This window comes from Poromitra crassiceps (assembly GCF_964638095.1).
Source record: "Poromitra crassiceps genome assembly, chromosome: 8".
Taxonomy (NCBI): domain Eukaryota; kingdom Metazoa; phylum Chordata; class Actinopteri; order Beryciformes; family Melamphaidae; genus Poromitra; species Poromitra crassiceps.
The window spans coordinates 26,599,935-26,615,270 of NC_139629.1; the positions used below are offsets into that span (position 1 = coordinate 26,599,935).

A 15,336-nucleotide genomic window follows, 5' to 3' on the forward strand; every position below is an offset into this window, starting at 1 on the left:
CATGGCTCACATGTCAGTCACTTAATGAAAGTGACAAACATTGTCCTTTTACGACACAGAAAGGCCAAAGTTTGAGCAACTATACAGTATGTCGTATTATCTGCTCCTTGCCTGGACAGAACTCAGTGACACCATCACTATCCAATGAGCATAATTATTAAAACAATTAATATAATTTACATATGACTCGTGGCATAGTTTTGAGGTCTCAATGGTAGTTTCTGCCGACTGACCCTAAAAATCACAGAGACGTCCAGAAAGAATTGAAACAGGATATTCTTAGCCAATTTAAAGCATTTGTTTGGGACTCCAAACTATGTATCTATGCCATATTCTACTGATCTACTGTAGACTCCTTGACTCAGTTGACTATTTTAAGACTGAGCCACTACCTAACAATATTTGTTACGGATAGTGAAAGGCATGTTTGTTTATATTTTGCTTTTTGAGGTTCTGCCTGCAATTAATGTATAATACACAAAAAACAAACACAAAGTATATAATACTGTTAACCTGCCTCCCATTGTGGAGTCAGTCCAATTTCCCTATGCCGGTTGTGTGAGAGTTAATCTGGGTATTTTTCTCCAGCGTTCGCCGAAACGGACTGCCGAAAATTATTAGGGAAATGTGTTTGACTACATAAAATATCATGAATGTGAAGCGCCTTGATACATTATTTGGTGATTTCAATGCAAACATTCTGACTCGAAAAAATATGAATTTTTTTGGAAACTCATTTGTTGAAGGACAATCTAATTATCCCCATTCCATTAAGTACATGATGGCAGACAGAGGGAATGGTTGGAAAGGTCATTAACCCAGACCTGCACTGGTGGTTTGCAATAGCACTCAAGCACTGGAGGTGTGCATTAACATGATAAGGGTCTGCTGGGCAGTAAGGTCTAATAATCAAGCATATCACAAAGGAACATGTTACCTATGACCGCCAGCCATTTGAAATTAAGCTGATGAGAATATCAGCCGAATAGCTATCAGAAATGACCCTGGAGCATTACCTTTCTGGTTAAAATTACTTTTATAAATGCTCTGCTCCTTTCCCATCAGTTCATTTACTTTCTAACAAAATAAATGGGACTAATGTGCTTTAAATGCATCGGTTTTGAAAAGACTGTTGACACAAATATCTTTGAACAGCTCATTCTGTTACATTCCACAGGGGCACTGGCTCATTTAGCAGAGACAGCCAACAGTCCCCACTGTATGTGGTCTGTAAAGGCCAGTGACTTATCAGTTAACTGGCCAGAATAAAGGGAGGCTGAGACGGCTGGTTGGAGTCTGGCCCATCCTCAATGACAGTCGTAGCGATAGCCTGCAGCAATATCTTTCATCTCCTTACTAAATGGTCTGTGGCCTGGAAAAAAAAAGATGACTCGCGTTCCTCGTTTTTAAGTGATCAACTTGATTTCTTATCAAAGCGTGACATTTGCTATTAAAAGTGGGACGACCTCAGAAGTGAAATGGACCGAGCATTGCTGAAATTAAGTCATTTCTGTGAAGACTGTAGGAGTAATTAGTTTAAATCGCTTAAATACTACTACTAATACTAATACTACATAAAGCACAATAGCTTTCCTACATCAACCAATATAATGCAACTAAGCTTGAAAAGTTTCACACGGTATCGTGTTTACATGTGTTCATTTAATCTCAAACACATCCTTCTCAACCTGAAGACTAAATGCACAAGAAGACTGCAATTATGTATGTTAAAATGTAAACCTTACCTCATGGAGAAATCAACAATGAAAAACAATCTGTTGTTCATAATATCATCTTGCGAGATCGGTTAAATCCACATGGAGTTTCTTTCAAATAAATCCCCAAGCGCATTTAGCATGTCTTCTTTGGACGACTGACAGACGTAGGACATGAGCGACAGTGTTAGAGCAGGATCACAGAGCAGTTCAGACTCAGTTAAGTACCCCTCCCTCCCTCCCTCCCTCCCCCTCTCTCTCTCTCTCTCTCTCCTTCTGTCCTCTGGCGATGTATCCCAGCACAAAGCTAATCGGCGGCTGTGAGACTACCAGCTCCCCAGTCTCCCTCTCTGTTGTTCTGTCTCCACATCTGCCCAGTCCTGCCATCTGCATTCATTCGCTCTATTCATTGAACTCTTTGACTTTAGAAGTGAAAACATACCTGACAAACATATCGATGCCACTCCTTTGCATAAAAAAGGGTGCTTCCCCCTGCCTACTGGCAGCCTCCGTTGTTAGAAAAGTTGTCCAAAAAAAAAGCCTGTACATTTCTCATCAGGGGTTCATGCCCAGTCAAAACAAGACAAATATACGGTAGGTACTGAAACCGAGACTGTAAATGCGTCTGGCACTGTCTCAGTTACAGCTCCAGTATGGATTTACCCCCGTCTGCCACTTCTGCCAAGAATCCGAGAGTAAACTGTAAATATGCCACGGATCCAGTCTCATTTCCCACTCTGAATGTAAGCCAGCGTGCGAGGATGTTTTACGCAGTCGGGTCCGGCACTCATCCATTACGCTGGTCTCTCTGACACTGCTGTGACAGATTAACTACCCATTCTAATTCATTACAGCCTTTTCAACATTCAGCCTTGTGTCCTAAGTGCTTCCCTATGTCCTGCAATAAATAACAGTTAAGACAGCTTTCACCTTGCGTCGCGGTCCTCCTCGTCCGCGCCTTCAATCAGCCAGCATTTACATGGTCATTCCAAGCAGTCCTCCAAACCAATCATCATAATGGACCCAAGCGAGGACTGAGCAAGCCTCTCCTGCCGCGCTGTAGAAGGCTTCCATTCATAGGATGGACCCTAGGTAGGGCTCATACAATCTGTCCTGGCCCACCCACTACTGGTCTCTAACTGGACTTTGATTGATGAAAGGCAGGATTAGACACAACATCTGTACGTAACGTAACGTAACGTAACGTAACGTAACGTAACGTAACGTAACGTAACGTAACGTAACGTAACGGTGTACACAGTAGGGATAAACGAACACTCCAGTAGTGGTTTTTGATATCAGACCAATATCAGGCTACATACAGTAACGTCATCAGTGAGTGCGTTTACATGCACACTAATAAACGGTTTATTATCAGATTTCTAGAGTTACCTGATTATTGCAGTGTCGTGTAAACGGCACCGTTTATCGGATAAAGGCCGTTATCAGTTTATGAGAAAACCGATAAACACACCTAGGTTTCTGCTGAGTCATCAGGTTTATTCATTGTAGCCAATGTCCACTCATACACTTTGAGGTGAGTTCCCGCTATTTACTAAGTGCATGTAAACGTGGAAATCAAATTATTGCCAGTTACCCGATTATTCTCAGTTATCAGTTTATTGTTTGCATGAATCAGACACCAAAAGCCAATTTCAAAATGTGAGAGATCAAAGCAAGGTGCTATGATTTTCTACCCTTTTCATTAATACTGGATCCAATGACTCAACTCATTTTCCAGAAAAAGCAAGGTCTCAAATCAGTACTCTGTAATAAACTGATACTTTTGTGCTCAGAATCAATACCACCAGTGGGGCGTCCGCCCGGGTAGTGTAGCAGTGGATTCCCTGCCTACCAACACGAGGGTCGCACAGAAAATGGCGGCTGTCCGTGTCGACAGCACGTCCCTTAGTTTGTTATTCGTCTTGTTTTCATCTATTGTCCGTCAATAAACGATCAAAATAGCGTTCATCGCAACAGAGCACTCCTGAACCACCAGAGGGGGCTGGCCAGACAAGCTGCTACCAGGGGCACCAGGTGAGCTTCGCCTCTTTGTAACATTCACAGCTTCTTTTGTATCATGTTCCTGGCTCAAGCGTTCACTGGAAGCCTAGATGAGTGAGCTTGATGTTGTTGTTTACTAGTAATACCTAGGAATGCTCTCTTTGGATTCAGCTCCCTCACGCCCCAGTTTGGATGCCCAGGGTACAATGCCCTGGGGCAAACTGGGCTCCAAAGTGCCCTCTAACTGTAGAGTGAGAGATTACTACATGGCTTTCAGCAGCCTCTCTCTGTCAATAACAGTGTTTACACCATTATGTCAATCACAAGCACATATTATACAAGGTTGGATGAAACTATGAATATTAACAGAGCATTTCCTTGCTACGCAGGAAAAAGCTTAATTTTATTATTCTCATAATCAAATGAAGTGCATTAATGACATTACTTCATGCATGTTAACATAATCATTGCTTCAGCCAATTCTCATGCATCTTATTACATGTTGTTATCTGTGCTAATTTTTTTAAACTAAATGCAAAAAATGTAACGATCACTCTCCCTTTGCCAAAAGTGGTCACCACCTCCGGGGGAAAACATTTCCCCTACGATTTATATACAGAGAAGAGCAATGGATGGCCGATAAACAGAACTGACGATGCACTTGCTAATTCCCCTCACACTCTTTCCCTCTCTTTCAGTTGGTCCATCTTTCTCTCAGGCACAAGTCACCACTCCATTAGTTCAGTCACGCTAGAGAGGAAGAAGGTGAGACGGTGGCTGAGAGAAACTGTTGACCATGCATTTTCCTTTCAGATACATTGTTTTCCACAGTTTCAGCTGGAATACTCGGTGATAATAACTTGTAATAAGTCAGATAATAAGTACGTAAACATCACAAGAAGACTCTTGCAACACAACATGTGAGTGAAGGTCTTTGCGCACACAGTCCAATTGTTTTCGTATGCGTCCTTTAAAATCCGTCATCTGAAAACACAGACGGGTCCCAGCTCGCAAACATCTATTGACTGATGCGAAAAACGCAGAACATCGAACCTCGTCCGAAAACTTAAATGACGGACGTAATTGTCGGACTCGGTGTGTCAATCATGATTGACACAAATTAGGTCGTATTCTTTTTTTTTCTCCGTGCATCAATTTCTGAGGAAAAAACTGACTCTTGTGTGCAAAGACTTTAAGTCCCATGAGTGAACCATGGAATAATGCCAATGAAAGGTCCCTGAAGCACTGTGTTGAGCTCTGCAGAGGGATCAGCATCATCCGGCCTCACAATTACAATGCCATGAGAAGACATGCAATTAACAACGGCAGACTGAGGGGAAAGAGAAGGTGCAGACTGACTACATGGAATGGATGTTAGGCATGGACAAAATTGTGCCGTTAATTGCTAGCTTTGAAGGGCAACACATCAGATTTTCAGTTAGAATACCCAGAGTTGATCAGTCCGACGACTAATAAACTCTGGGACAGACGGACGGTATTTCAGGGTTTTCCAGTGTAGAGCGGACGTCCATGCCACGAGCTCGGCTTCCGTGCACCGTGGTCACCGTATACAGTCTGATTGACGTGACAATGGAGTTGGAGTTGATCGATCAATACATTTTGCAGGTGTATTTTAGATAAGAACCGTGCATAATGAGACGTCGTCTGACTGTAAACAATGACGGAAGCAGTAGTCTTGGCGCGGATGTCCACTCTACACCGGAAACACCGAAATATTGTCCGTCTGTCCCAGAGTCGTCTTAGAGTCTTAGAGGTCAGACTGATGTGGGGGCCTAGATTGCTCCCTCCATAACCACTTGTGAGGTGTCTTTGAGCCTCACAAAGGTAAAGGTAAAGTCTCACTGATTGTCACACACCTGAGTGCGCAAAATTTGTTCTCCGCATTTGACCCATCCCCTGGGGGAGCGGTGAGCGGCAGCAGTGCCGCGCTCGGGAATCATATGGTGATCTAACCCCCCGATTCCAACCCTTTGATGCTGAGTGCCAAGCAGGGAGGCAAATGGGTCCCATTTTTATAGTCTTTGGTATGACTCGGCCGGGGATCGAACTCACAACCTCCCAGTCTCAGGGCGGACACTCAAACCACAAGGCCACTGAGCTGGTAGTTGCTCCAGTGGAGCTGCTGCGACCAACATGAGGAGATTGTAGTTCCAAAGAATGAATGTGTGCACAATGCTGTGGGAACTGCTGGAAATAAAGCATGTGTTTTGTTGATCTTCACGGGGTAAATTAAGTGTGATATATAAACCCACACTCCTCAGTGGATGCTCTAACTCATTTCTTCTAGCTAAACGCAAATCAAAGAAGGAAAACATGTGAAATTTGAGAGTAACACGAGGAAAAAACTAAACAATTTGGCCTGGTGAAAGATATATTTAATAAAAAATAAACATTTGGTACAAATTGGTAAGAGAAGATTCCTTCAAATAGTTTCCATTGCATCATTTCAAATTACCAGAGTGGTTAAACTCAACCAATTCCACAGAGTTGGAGGTGTGCATGTATTAATCTGTTTGTGTGTGTGTGTGTGTGTGTGTGTGTGTGTGTGTGTGTGTGTGTGTGTGTGTGTGTGTGTGTGTGTGTGTGCGCGTGCGTGTCTGGTGAAACTGCATGTATTTGGTTAGCCTGGGTAAACCCAGCCCCCAGTGACCTGCTCTCAGACTGACCCTGCTCACGAGTCACAAGTCACTAGTGACTGAGAACTCTGAGAGCAGGTCACGTGGGGGCTGGGTTTACCCAGGCTAGTATTTGGTTTGTATGTGTGAGCAGAAAAGAGGGTATATGGAGTTCAGAAGTGGTCATGAGGGAGACCATAATGGTGGAGGAAGAGAAAGTGCCTACCTCCCGGAGCTGAACCCTGACTTTATTGATGGCCTTCAACCAACGCACTCTGGATGGTGAGAAGGGCAATGGCGGTCCTTCATCGTGGAACCTGGGGTAAATTGGGTTAAACGGAAAGGAAAACGGTCAATTCGCATACATTTCTGTTATAGCACACATACAAAACATGGCTGCCGTCTTTTAAAAAAAACGGTACCTTTGGAGTTTAGATGACCTCTCTATTGGAGTGTCATTTTTAATGGAGCCATTGAACCCCTGTGCTGCTTCAGCGGAGAGCCTACGTATCTCCTCCTCCCCGACCATGGGGTGTCCATTGGCAGGGTGATGTCCATTTGTGCGTGACTGCCCGTTGGTGGAGGGGTGAAACCCAGTGCTGTGGTAGGAGTGGAAGGACTCCTCCAATTGGGACCCTCCAGTGCTCTCCTGGCCAGTCTCACTAAGCTGGGAGCTGCTCTGACTCAGGTTTCCAGATGACCCAAAGCGACTACTTTCCACTGGACTAGATTAGTGAGAGAGAAGTGAGGGAAATAGTTCAAGTTAAAAAAACATGGAATGTTACAGGAATCATACCTTGCACAAATAGTATTTCCAAATATTTTCCGTTTTGTTTTAGTTGACTAGACAGTGCCAGATGAGTAGGGATTGCAACACAAAACAACCCATTGATGGCCAAGAAAATCACAAGGACGTTTTTAGAGTTAATTTCAGTACTGATAGATACCTACTGTTTTATATACTGCTGTGACTAACGGCATAATTAGTATTAGCTATATTATTAACTAGCATTAACATTTTTTTTTATTGCATTGATCCCCAACCATCTACAGATTGAGGTTAAAACTAATAGCAAAAATAATTTGCAAAGCCTTTGGTAAAGGACTATTTGGATATCATAACATCCCTAAGGGGCCCTTACAGAACTCCTCACTTGGTACAGTATACACAGAGCATATGCTGTAAAAAGATACCCAAACTTACAGGGAAGCTGTTGCATGCTGGGAAATAATGTAAGTAGCATTTTGAACACATAATGTTCTGGTTCAAATGGAACACATTGTTTCTTAGCATGTGTATTGTACATATTTATGTATTCACCATTTCCAAGGTTAGAGTTGCATTTTCAAATAGAAATGGCACACTATCAATTACGCATCTAATAACAATTGTATATACAAGTAAATACTGTGTCACTATGTAAGTGTAACATCTTGAGAAAAGTTGAAGGATCACAATGTCAACAAAAAAATATACAGCGGTGATCTCTGCATTATTGGATTATAAGTAATTCTGCAAGGTTTGAGTTCATGTTTAATTGGTTCAAATGATACGGGTTGTAAACGTACGAAAAGTTGTGCAGATGAATCTTAAAATACTGAAGGCCATTTGGAATATGACATGTACAGTAAAACCGAAATCCAAAAAGTTTACATGTTATTCATATGATCTTGAACAGTTATCTCTATATCTGCATTGACAGCGCCTGCAATAATTTGCAGAGGATACTAATTATCGTTTATTTATTTATGTTGAAGCCAACATTTTTTATCTCTTGCGGTCAAAGGAAAACCTCCAGAAATGATCCCCCCCAGCTCCACAAATTATAATAAATTATAATAATTTGAAAAATTCACAGGTTGTCCAAGATGATATAAATTACACATGCAAATGATGTTATGGAATTCTGTTTTGGAATGTTTTTAAGTTTGTCACATTATCTAGCATCACAAAACACCACAGTTCTAGACACACAATCAAGTAAAAGATTAATGACACTACTAGGATGGGTGGCAGAGCTGGACAGGGGATACTCTTCTCCAAAATGTCAATGCATGTCATAAATGGAGTTGGGGGATTTCCATTTATTATGCTTTTTACTAGCCTTTTTGCATTCAATAGATCCTTCTTGGACTGCTTGTCCAGCTGCACTTCAGAGGTATGACCTGCAGAGTCCTTTTGGGACAGGGGTGCTGAAGGATCTACTTCAGGAGTGGAGATGGAAATCTGGGGGGTTGCTACATCCTCCGGGGAACCTACCGACTCCTTTTTTTGGACACCAGATGTTGCACCTTTCTTTACACTTTGCGTTGGACCACTTGCTGGCTTGTCGTCGATTTTGGCCTGAGATGTTATGACTGTGGCAGCTTGTGACTTGGGTGGATCTGCCTGCCAAGGGAAACCTATCTTTGCCCCAAAGAATGAAGGGGTAGATGGCTCTTGCTTTTCTGCAACATGCTTATCGTCTTGGAATAGGCCAGCAGATAGTGATTTGAATCCTGAAAACAGACCTCCTTCTGTTTGAGGCATTGAAGAAGCACCTGAGGACTTTGTTGGTGGGGATGAAAACAGAGATCCAAGAGATCTTCCTGCATCACTCTGTGCTGACATGAAGCCAAACAGGGACTTAGCTTGAAGTGGCTCTGCAGTCTTGGGCAACTGCTCATCTGCGGGAGCTTTCAGAGTATCTGCTTTTGGGGTATTTGCTGGGATGAACTTGTCAGCATCAATACGTTCAGCTTCCTCTGTAATGATCATAGGCCTCTCATGGATCACATCCCCCTCAGGAGTTGCCTTTTCTTTTTCAGTGTTATCTACTCGATGGCTTGCGTCACTTGTTGTTCTTATGGGAGCACGTGTTTCATTAGAAGTTACTGGAGAAGTCCCCTCAGTAGTTGCCAGTGTTTGCCCGCCGGATGTTTGACTATTACCTTTATCTGGTAGACTTGACACGGCCATTTTGTTTTCACTGTTCTCAGTACTGTGTGGCTGTGTGCCAGGTGTTGGCCTGGGTTCAACTGGCTTTGATTCAGATGGCTTAGGTGCTTGTCCCATGCCCCCAAACAAAGATGCACCTATACCCCCCAGTATTGATGGCCCAGTCTGTGGTCCTGCAGTCTGAGCAGTGGCTCCTCCAAACATTCCACCGAGTAAAGAAGAACCACCAGCCTGGGGACCTACAGTGGACCCTCCTCCGAATATACCACCCAATGTTGACCCTCCAGTGGGTGGAGTAGTGGTTTGAGGAGCAGCATGGGGAGCAGACCCTCCGAATAAACCCCCTAGTAATGAGCCCGGTGTCTGAGGAGCTGCTGTCTGGGTGCTGGATCCTGCAAAAATACCCCCTAATATCGACCCTCCAGTCTGAGGGCTATCAGCTTGTAGTGTTGTTCCTCCCAGACCGAAAAGTGAGTTTTTCTGCTGTTGCTGAGAACCTTGAGCAGGAGCAGGTTTGAAAAGTGAGGACATGAAGCCTGAAACTGTATCTGCTGATGAGTCTAAAATAGATTTATCTGGCTCCGGAGGCTTCTGTTGTCCTTGTACAACAGGAATTGTTGACTGAGTGGCTGGTGTTGCCTCTCCAGTTTTAGGTAGAATTTGACTAGACTGATCATTCACTAGAAGCTCTGGTCTTGGAAGTTGCTCTGATGGTGCTGAAATTTCAGCTTCTTTAGACTGATTATCATTAGCTAAACGAGGTGGTTTGTCATGTTTGTTTGTATCTTGGCCTTGAACTTCTACACCTGCCTTGTCATCAGTTTTGGGAGAGCTTGCCTCCAGAGGTTGAACTGTACCGTCACGCTGCTTAAGTGTTTCTGCATGCTCTTTGCTTTTGGGTGCAGTATCAACTGAACAAGTGTCAGGAAGAGCTGGAGTTGATGTGTTGCTGTCACCAGTGGTTTTTTGTGTTACTGTTGCAGGTGGATCTGGCCCTCCAAACATCGAAAGCAAGCCTTTACCAGGTGGCTCTGTAGGGACAGAAGCTCCGCCTAAAATGCCACCCAACAGAGATGCACCAGTATCTGCTTGCGGAGAAGCAGACACCCCAAAAATACCTCCCAATATTGATCCAGTGCCGGTCTGGGGTGCTGCAGTTGAGTCTGTAGGTCCTCCAAACAGCCCACCCAAAATAGATCCTCCAGTCTGTGAACCAGTAGTCTGGGCCGCAGACCCACCAAATAATCCTCCTAGCAATGACCCCCCTGTCTGAGGTGCTGCTGTCTTGGGAGTAGAGCCTCCGCTGGTAGTAAAAGTAGCTTGAGTAGCAACCTGCGGAGCAGGCCCTCCAAATAAACCACCTAGTAGTGATCCCCCTGTTTGACTGTTTGGTGTCTGGGAAGTAGAGCCTCCAAACATACCTCCCAATATAGAACCTCCGGTCTGAGTAGAGGCCTGAGGGGTAGCACTTCCAAACATGGAGAGCAAACCTGTCTGAGTAGCACTTGGCTCGGTAGCGGGCCCAGAAAACATTGAAAACAAACCTTTTCCTGGACCATCTGTAACAGATCCAGCTTGTGAGGATGGAGGCCGTGAAGCGGATCCATTGATCATAGACAGCAGGCCTGAAGCTGGTGGTTCTTTAGGGGGGATAGGATCATGATGTGCACCTTTTGAGCTCGTTTCCATTTGTGCAGTGGCACATTCTGAGATATGTTCCGTAGTTGAACTGTCAATTGTTTTAACTGTGGTGCCCTCTTGAGAAGAAGTTGTAATGGTCACAGTAGCATCAGTGAATGGGCTAGCATGTGGTTCACTAGACTGAGGACTAGTTTTGCTCAGCATTAACAGTTCACTTGATGTTTTGCTGGTAGTTGCTGCCATTGGGACACAGCTACTGGGAATACATGATACTTGGGAGGGCCTTTGTTGTAAAGTAGAAGAACTGAGCATTGGATTTAGAAGAGTAGCAGTACCAGATTTAGAGTCAGGGGTTGCACTTTGTTGTTGTGGTGGTGACATAGGACGGCTAAAAATTGAGAATATACTATTAGCAGCTTCTTTTGATGCTGCAGCTGCTCCTGGTATAGTAGACATATTTGCATTTCCACCTGCTGCTGGGGTTTGTGGAGTTGGGGCACCAAACATAGAGAACAAACCTTTTCCTGGACTTTCATTGGAGGGAGACAAGCCACCCAGTATCCCTCCAAGAACAGAGCTGGCGGGCTGACCTTGTGGTTGAGGCTGTGCTTGTGTTTGAGATTGTGGGGGACTGGGCCCACTAAACATTGAAAGAAACCCTGTACTTAGGGGCTCTTTTGAGGGTACAGTTCCCTGTAGAGGCACCTGGGCAGTAGGCTTAGTTTGTGGAGGCGCGGTTGGACTTGGGCTTGCAAACATTGATAATATACTTTTACCAAGTGATTCTTGTTGGGGAGGTTGTGAAGCTGTACTTGTAGGAGGTGCTTCAGGTGAGGGCCCAGTCTGGGGTGCAGCATGTGGAGGACTTGGCCCACTAAACATTGATAATAAACTTGTACCAAGGGATTCCTGTGGAGGAGCTTGGGGAGCAGTACTTGTAGGAGGTGCCTGAGGAGAGGGCCCAGTCTGAGGCGAGGGCTGCAGAGGACCTGGGCCTACAAACATTGATAATATACTTTTACCAAGGGATTCTTGTTGGGGAGGTTGTGAAGCTGCACTTGTATGGGGTGCCTGAGGTGAGGGGCCTGTCTGAGGTGCAGCCTGTGGAGGAATTGCCCCACTAAATAATGATAATATACTTTTACCAAGGGATTCTTCTTGTGGCGCTTGTGGAGCTGTGGTTGATGCAGATGCTTGAGGTGAGGGCCCAGTTTGGGCAGCTGTTGTTGATCCAGACAGCATTTCTCCAATAGAAAAACCAAACAGTCCACCAGATGGTTTAGGTCCTGCTTCCTGTTTAGTCTGCCCTATCGCTGGCATCGTTTGTGATTGGCCTGGAGTAGGGCCTGTGGCAAAAGTGGGAGGAAACACTTGTGATACATTTTTGCTTGGTGGTTGGCTCTGAGCGGACTGAGAAGCAGCAGTTTGATGCATTGTCCGCTGTCTCTGTATACCCCGAGGTCTAGAGGCCGACGCCGGTGAGCTCTCTGTAACACGAGGCTTTGGTTGCTGTTGCTGTGGTGGAGAGGGCTCAGCACTAAAGAGGCTGCCGATCGATCCAAAGACATTTGATATTCCTGTAGCCTCTTTGTTTGGAGTCACACTGCCTGGTAAGGAAGCAGTGCTGCCAGTTTTGCTCTGCTGATTCAAAGGTGTCTGAGGAGATGTCTGGGGCTCTGGCTTGGGCTCCTCCATTCCTACTGCAGATTTGAAAAAGCTCATGAAACCTGCCTGTGGTTGTTCAGCTGGTTTCTGTGCTGGTATTTCTACTGGCTTGTTGGCTGCAGGCTGTGCAGGTGATCCAGATTTAATTGGGGACTCTGTTGATGCCAAAGGCCCTCTGCCAACGGGCTGTGTTGGCGGGGTTTCCTGTTGTGACATGGTTTTTTGACGTGCAAGTCGAGGCTTCTGGGAAGCTGATTGTGATGAAGAATACTGACTCATATGAGCAGTTGTTGGTAGTGTGGGCAAAATTCTTGACGGCGTTGCGGCTGGCCTCTGCATTTGTTGCGCGACAGTTTCTGGCTGAGTTACAACAGTAGGGGGTTCTTCTTTGATGATCTTTGACTTAAGGCTCTGGAAACCTGATGAGAGAATGCTTCTCGCATGTTTGTCAGCGGGCTCAATCCCGCGTGATGTCTGTTGATCACCAGAGGTTAGGCCAGTTTGACGTGAGTCTGATGGTGATGTTTTGCCCACAAAAGACGATATGAGAGAGGAGATTCTATTGACTTGACGATTAGGTTGCTCTTCTCCAGGAGTCACTCTCTTCCTCCATTCTTCCTCTGATATGTCATCTACATGCTTCACTGTAAGCCCAGTGGATGAACGTCGGCGTTGGCTAGGCTGATAACAGTTGTCAAGTAACTGCTGATTTGAATTTGCAGTAGGGGTAGAGTTGAGGGAAACCGCAACCTTTTGAGCAAGAAGTGTCTTCATTTCGCGGTTGTTCCAATAGGGGCCAATGTGGTCTTTATTATGGCACGAAAGGTCAATAACCTCTGTGTGTGGGTCTTGGTAGACATAACTCGGCTGTCTTGGATCCATCCTGACTTTGTTTAATCTGTAGGATGTGACATCTACAGCATGTTCTCCCTGTGACGGCAATGAATTTTCAAACATTTGGGAGAAACGCTCAAGATTCAAATTCATAATCTGGTTTCCTCTCCTATAGGCAGCAGATAAATCGAGGGGGGCGTTGAGAAGTTGAGAATCACTGTGATCTTGTCCGGGTAGCCAAAGAAGCTCGTCCTCATTGTATAGAGGGACTTTAAAGCCACATACTGTAACCATCTCATTGTGCAACCAAGCATTAGGGAAACCACCCAACTGCTGCACATTTCCCCAAGTCTCTCCTTCAGGGGCACAAGCATATACATATTCCCCTGCGGCGTCTGTAAGCAAGGCGTAAATGTATTCATGATCCGTGTAAACAAAGTAGCCACAATCACCATCTTCTGCCGGCCACCACATTCCTTGCTCCAATAGTGCAAGCCACTGCTGGTACCATTCAGTATCTTCAAGATACATGGAGTCGCCCATCTCCCTATTGACACTTGGAGGGTAATTTGAATCTACCGGTCTATGTAAATTAAACTGGTTCTGATGGATCATGCCATCAGTGTGGAAATCCGGAATGCTATCAATCCCATACTGCCAATTGGATGAAGAAGATAAGCTTGGTGCAGTCTCCTCATAATAGCCTTCATGATATGAAACATCATTCAAGCTGTAACGGCTACCATCATTGCACGGGTGCCATTTCCCAAACGTAGCATTACTTTGTTGAGTCGATAAGTTCAATGCATTCTCCTCTTTGTGTGAATATTGTAAATTTTCCAAATCATCATAGCTGTTCCATAATTTCTTTTTGGGATTTGGATCATTGTTCAAATGTATGTGTTCCCCAAACTGATATGAGCCAATTTGCTCTTTGTGACAAATAAGACCTTTCCATGGTGTTGAGGAGTTATGCTGGTTATTTGAGGAGCTGCATTGGAGAGAAGAGCCCTGTAAGGATGCATCTCCATATTGCTGTGTGTACCCTTGATCCTCTCCCTGGTGTTGATAATCCTGTAACTCATTCTGAAACTGATGCCATAGAACAGATTCTTGGATCCACTGGTTTTTATCATAGGTAGGACTTATTCCATAAGGGGACAACTGATCTTGATAAAGATTTGGCCTGGTTAGTCCACACAAACTGGGGTTGCTTCTGCCAATATATGGCTGCATAGGCATAACTGCAAAATTCGAATGGCCATGTGAAAGGGAATGAATATGATCTGTAATATACGCATTTGGGTGGACTGACTGCTGTGAACTCTGACAGTATGATAGCTGAGATAAATTGCCCGTGCTAATTGAAGAGTATGCTGCTTGACTCTGAAGAGACCTTGCAAAAGTATCTGATGTTCTCAAATCTAAACTCTCAGAATCTATTGAGACAGGTGCACTACGGAAAGCATGTCTGCTCTGTCCTGGATTGCGAGAATCTGGAACAACTTTTTGTCTACTCTCATTTTCAAAACCTGGGGTAGCACTTTCTGTGATGGTATTTGGCCTAGTTTTTGATATGCCTGAAGGCAACCCTGTGGAATTAGGCGAAGGTGTATTCTGCTCTGTAATCTGCAGATTTTCTGAGTAACCAGTGTCTGCTTGATTATGAGTGCAGGAAACCTCAGTTCCATGTCTGGTGAAGAGTCCAGATAAAAACCCTTGCTGGGGAGGCCGATAAGACTTATTTTCTCTCTCCACATTCTGTTCTTGTGAGGATAGCTGAATTACATTGGTGTTTGACTGAGTTTGCAGTGGTGTCTGCCTTGTTTGTGTGTTATCGTCGGCTCTCTGATGCAGTGATTGTCCGGTCGATGCCGAGCAGCTAGTCTCAACATTCTCAGAT

The 15,336-nt window shown here is 44.6% G+C and overlaps 1 protein-coding gene across 1 annotated transcript in view; it reads right to left on the reverse strand.

Moving 5' to 3' along the window:
- The window catches only part of unc13bb (unc-13 homolog Bb (C. elegans)), a gene marked incomplete at both ends in the record, with an annotated part of 123,575 nt that overhangs the window by 52,341 nt on the left and 55,898 nt on the right, over positions 1 to 15,336 (reverse strand). Inside the window, 2 exons of the mRNA XM_083641141.1 lie at positions 6,582 to 6,672; positions 6,778 to 7,080. Coding sequence (XP_083497267.1) covers positions 6,582 to 6,672; positions 6,778 to 7,080 — 394 coding nt within the window. The remainder of the gene's footprint in view (positions 1 to 6,581; positions 6,673 to 6,777; positions 7,081 to 15,336) is intronic.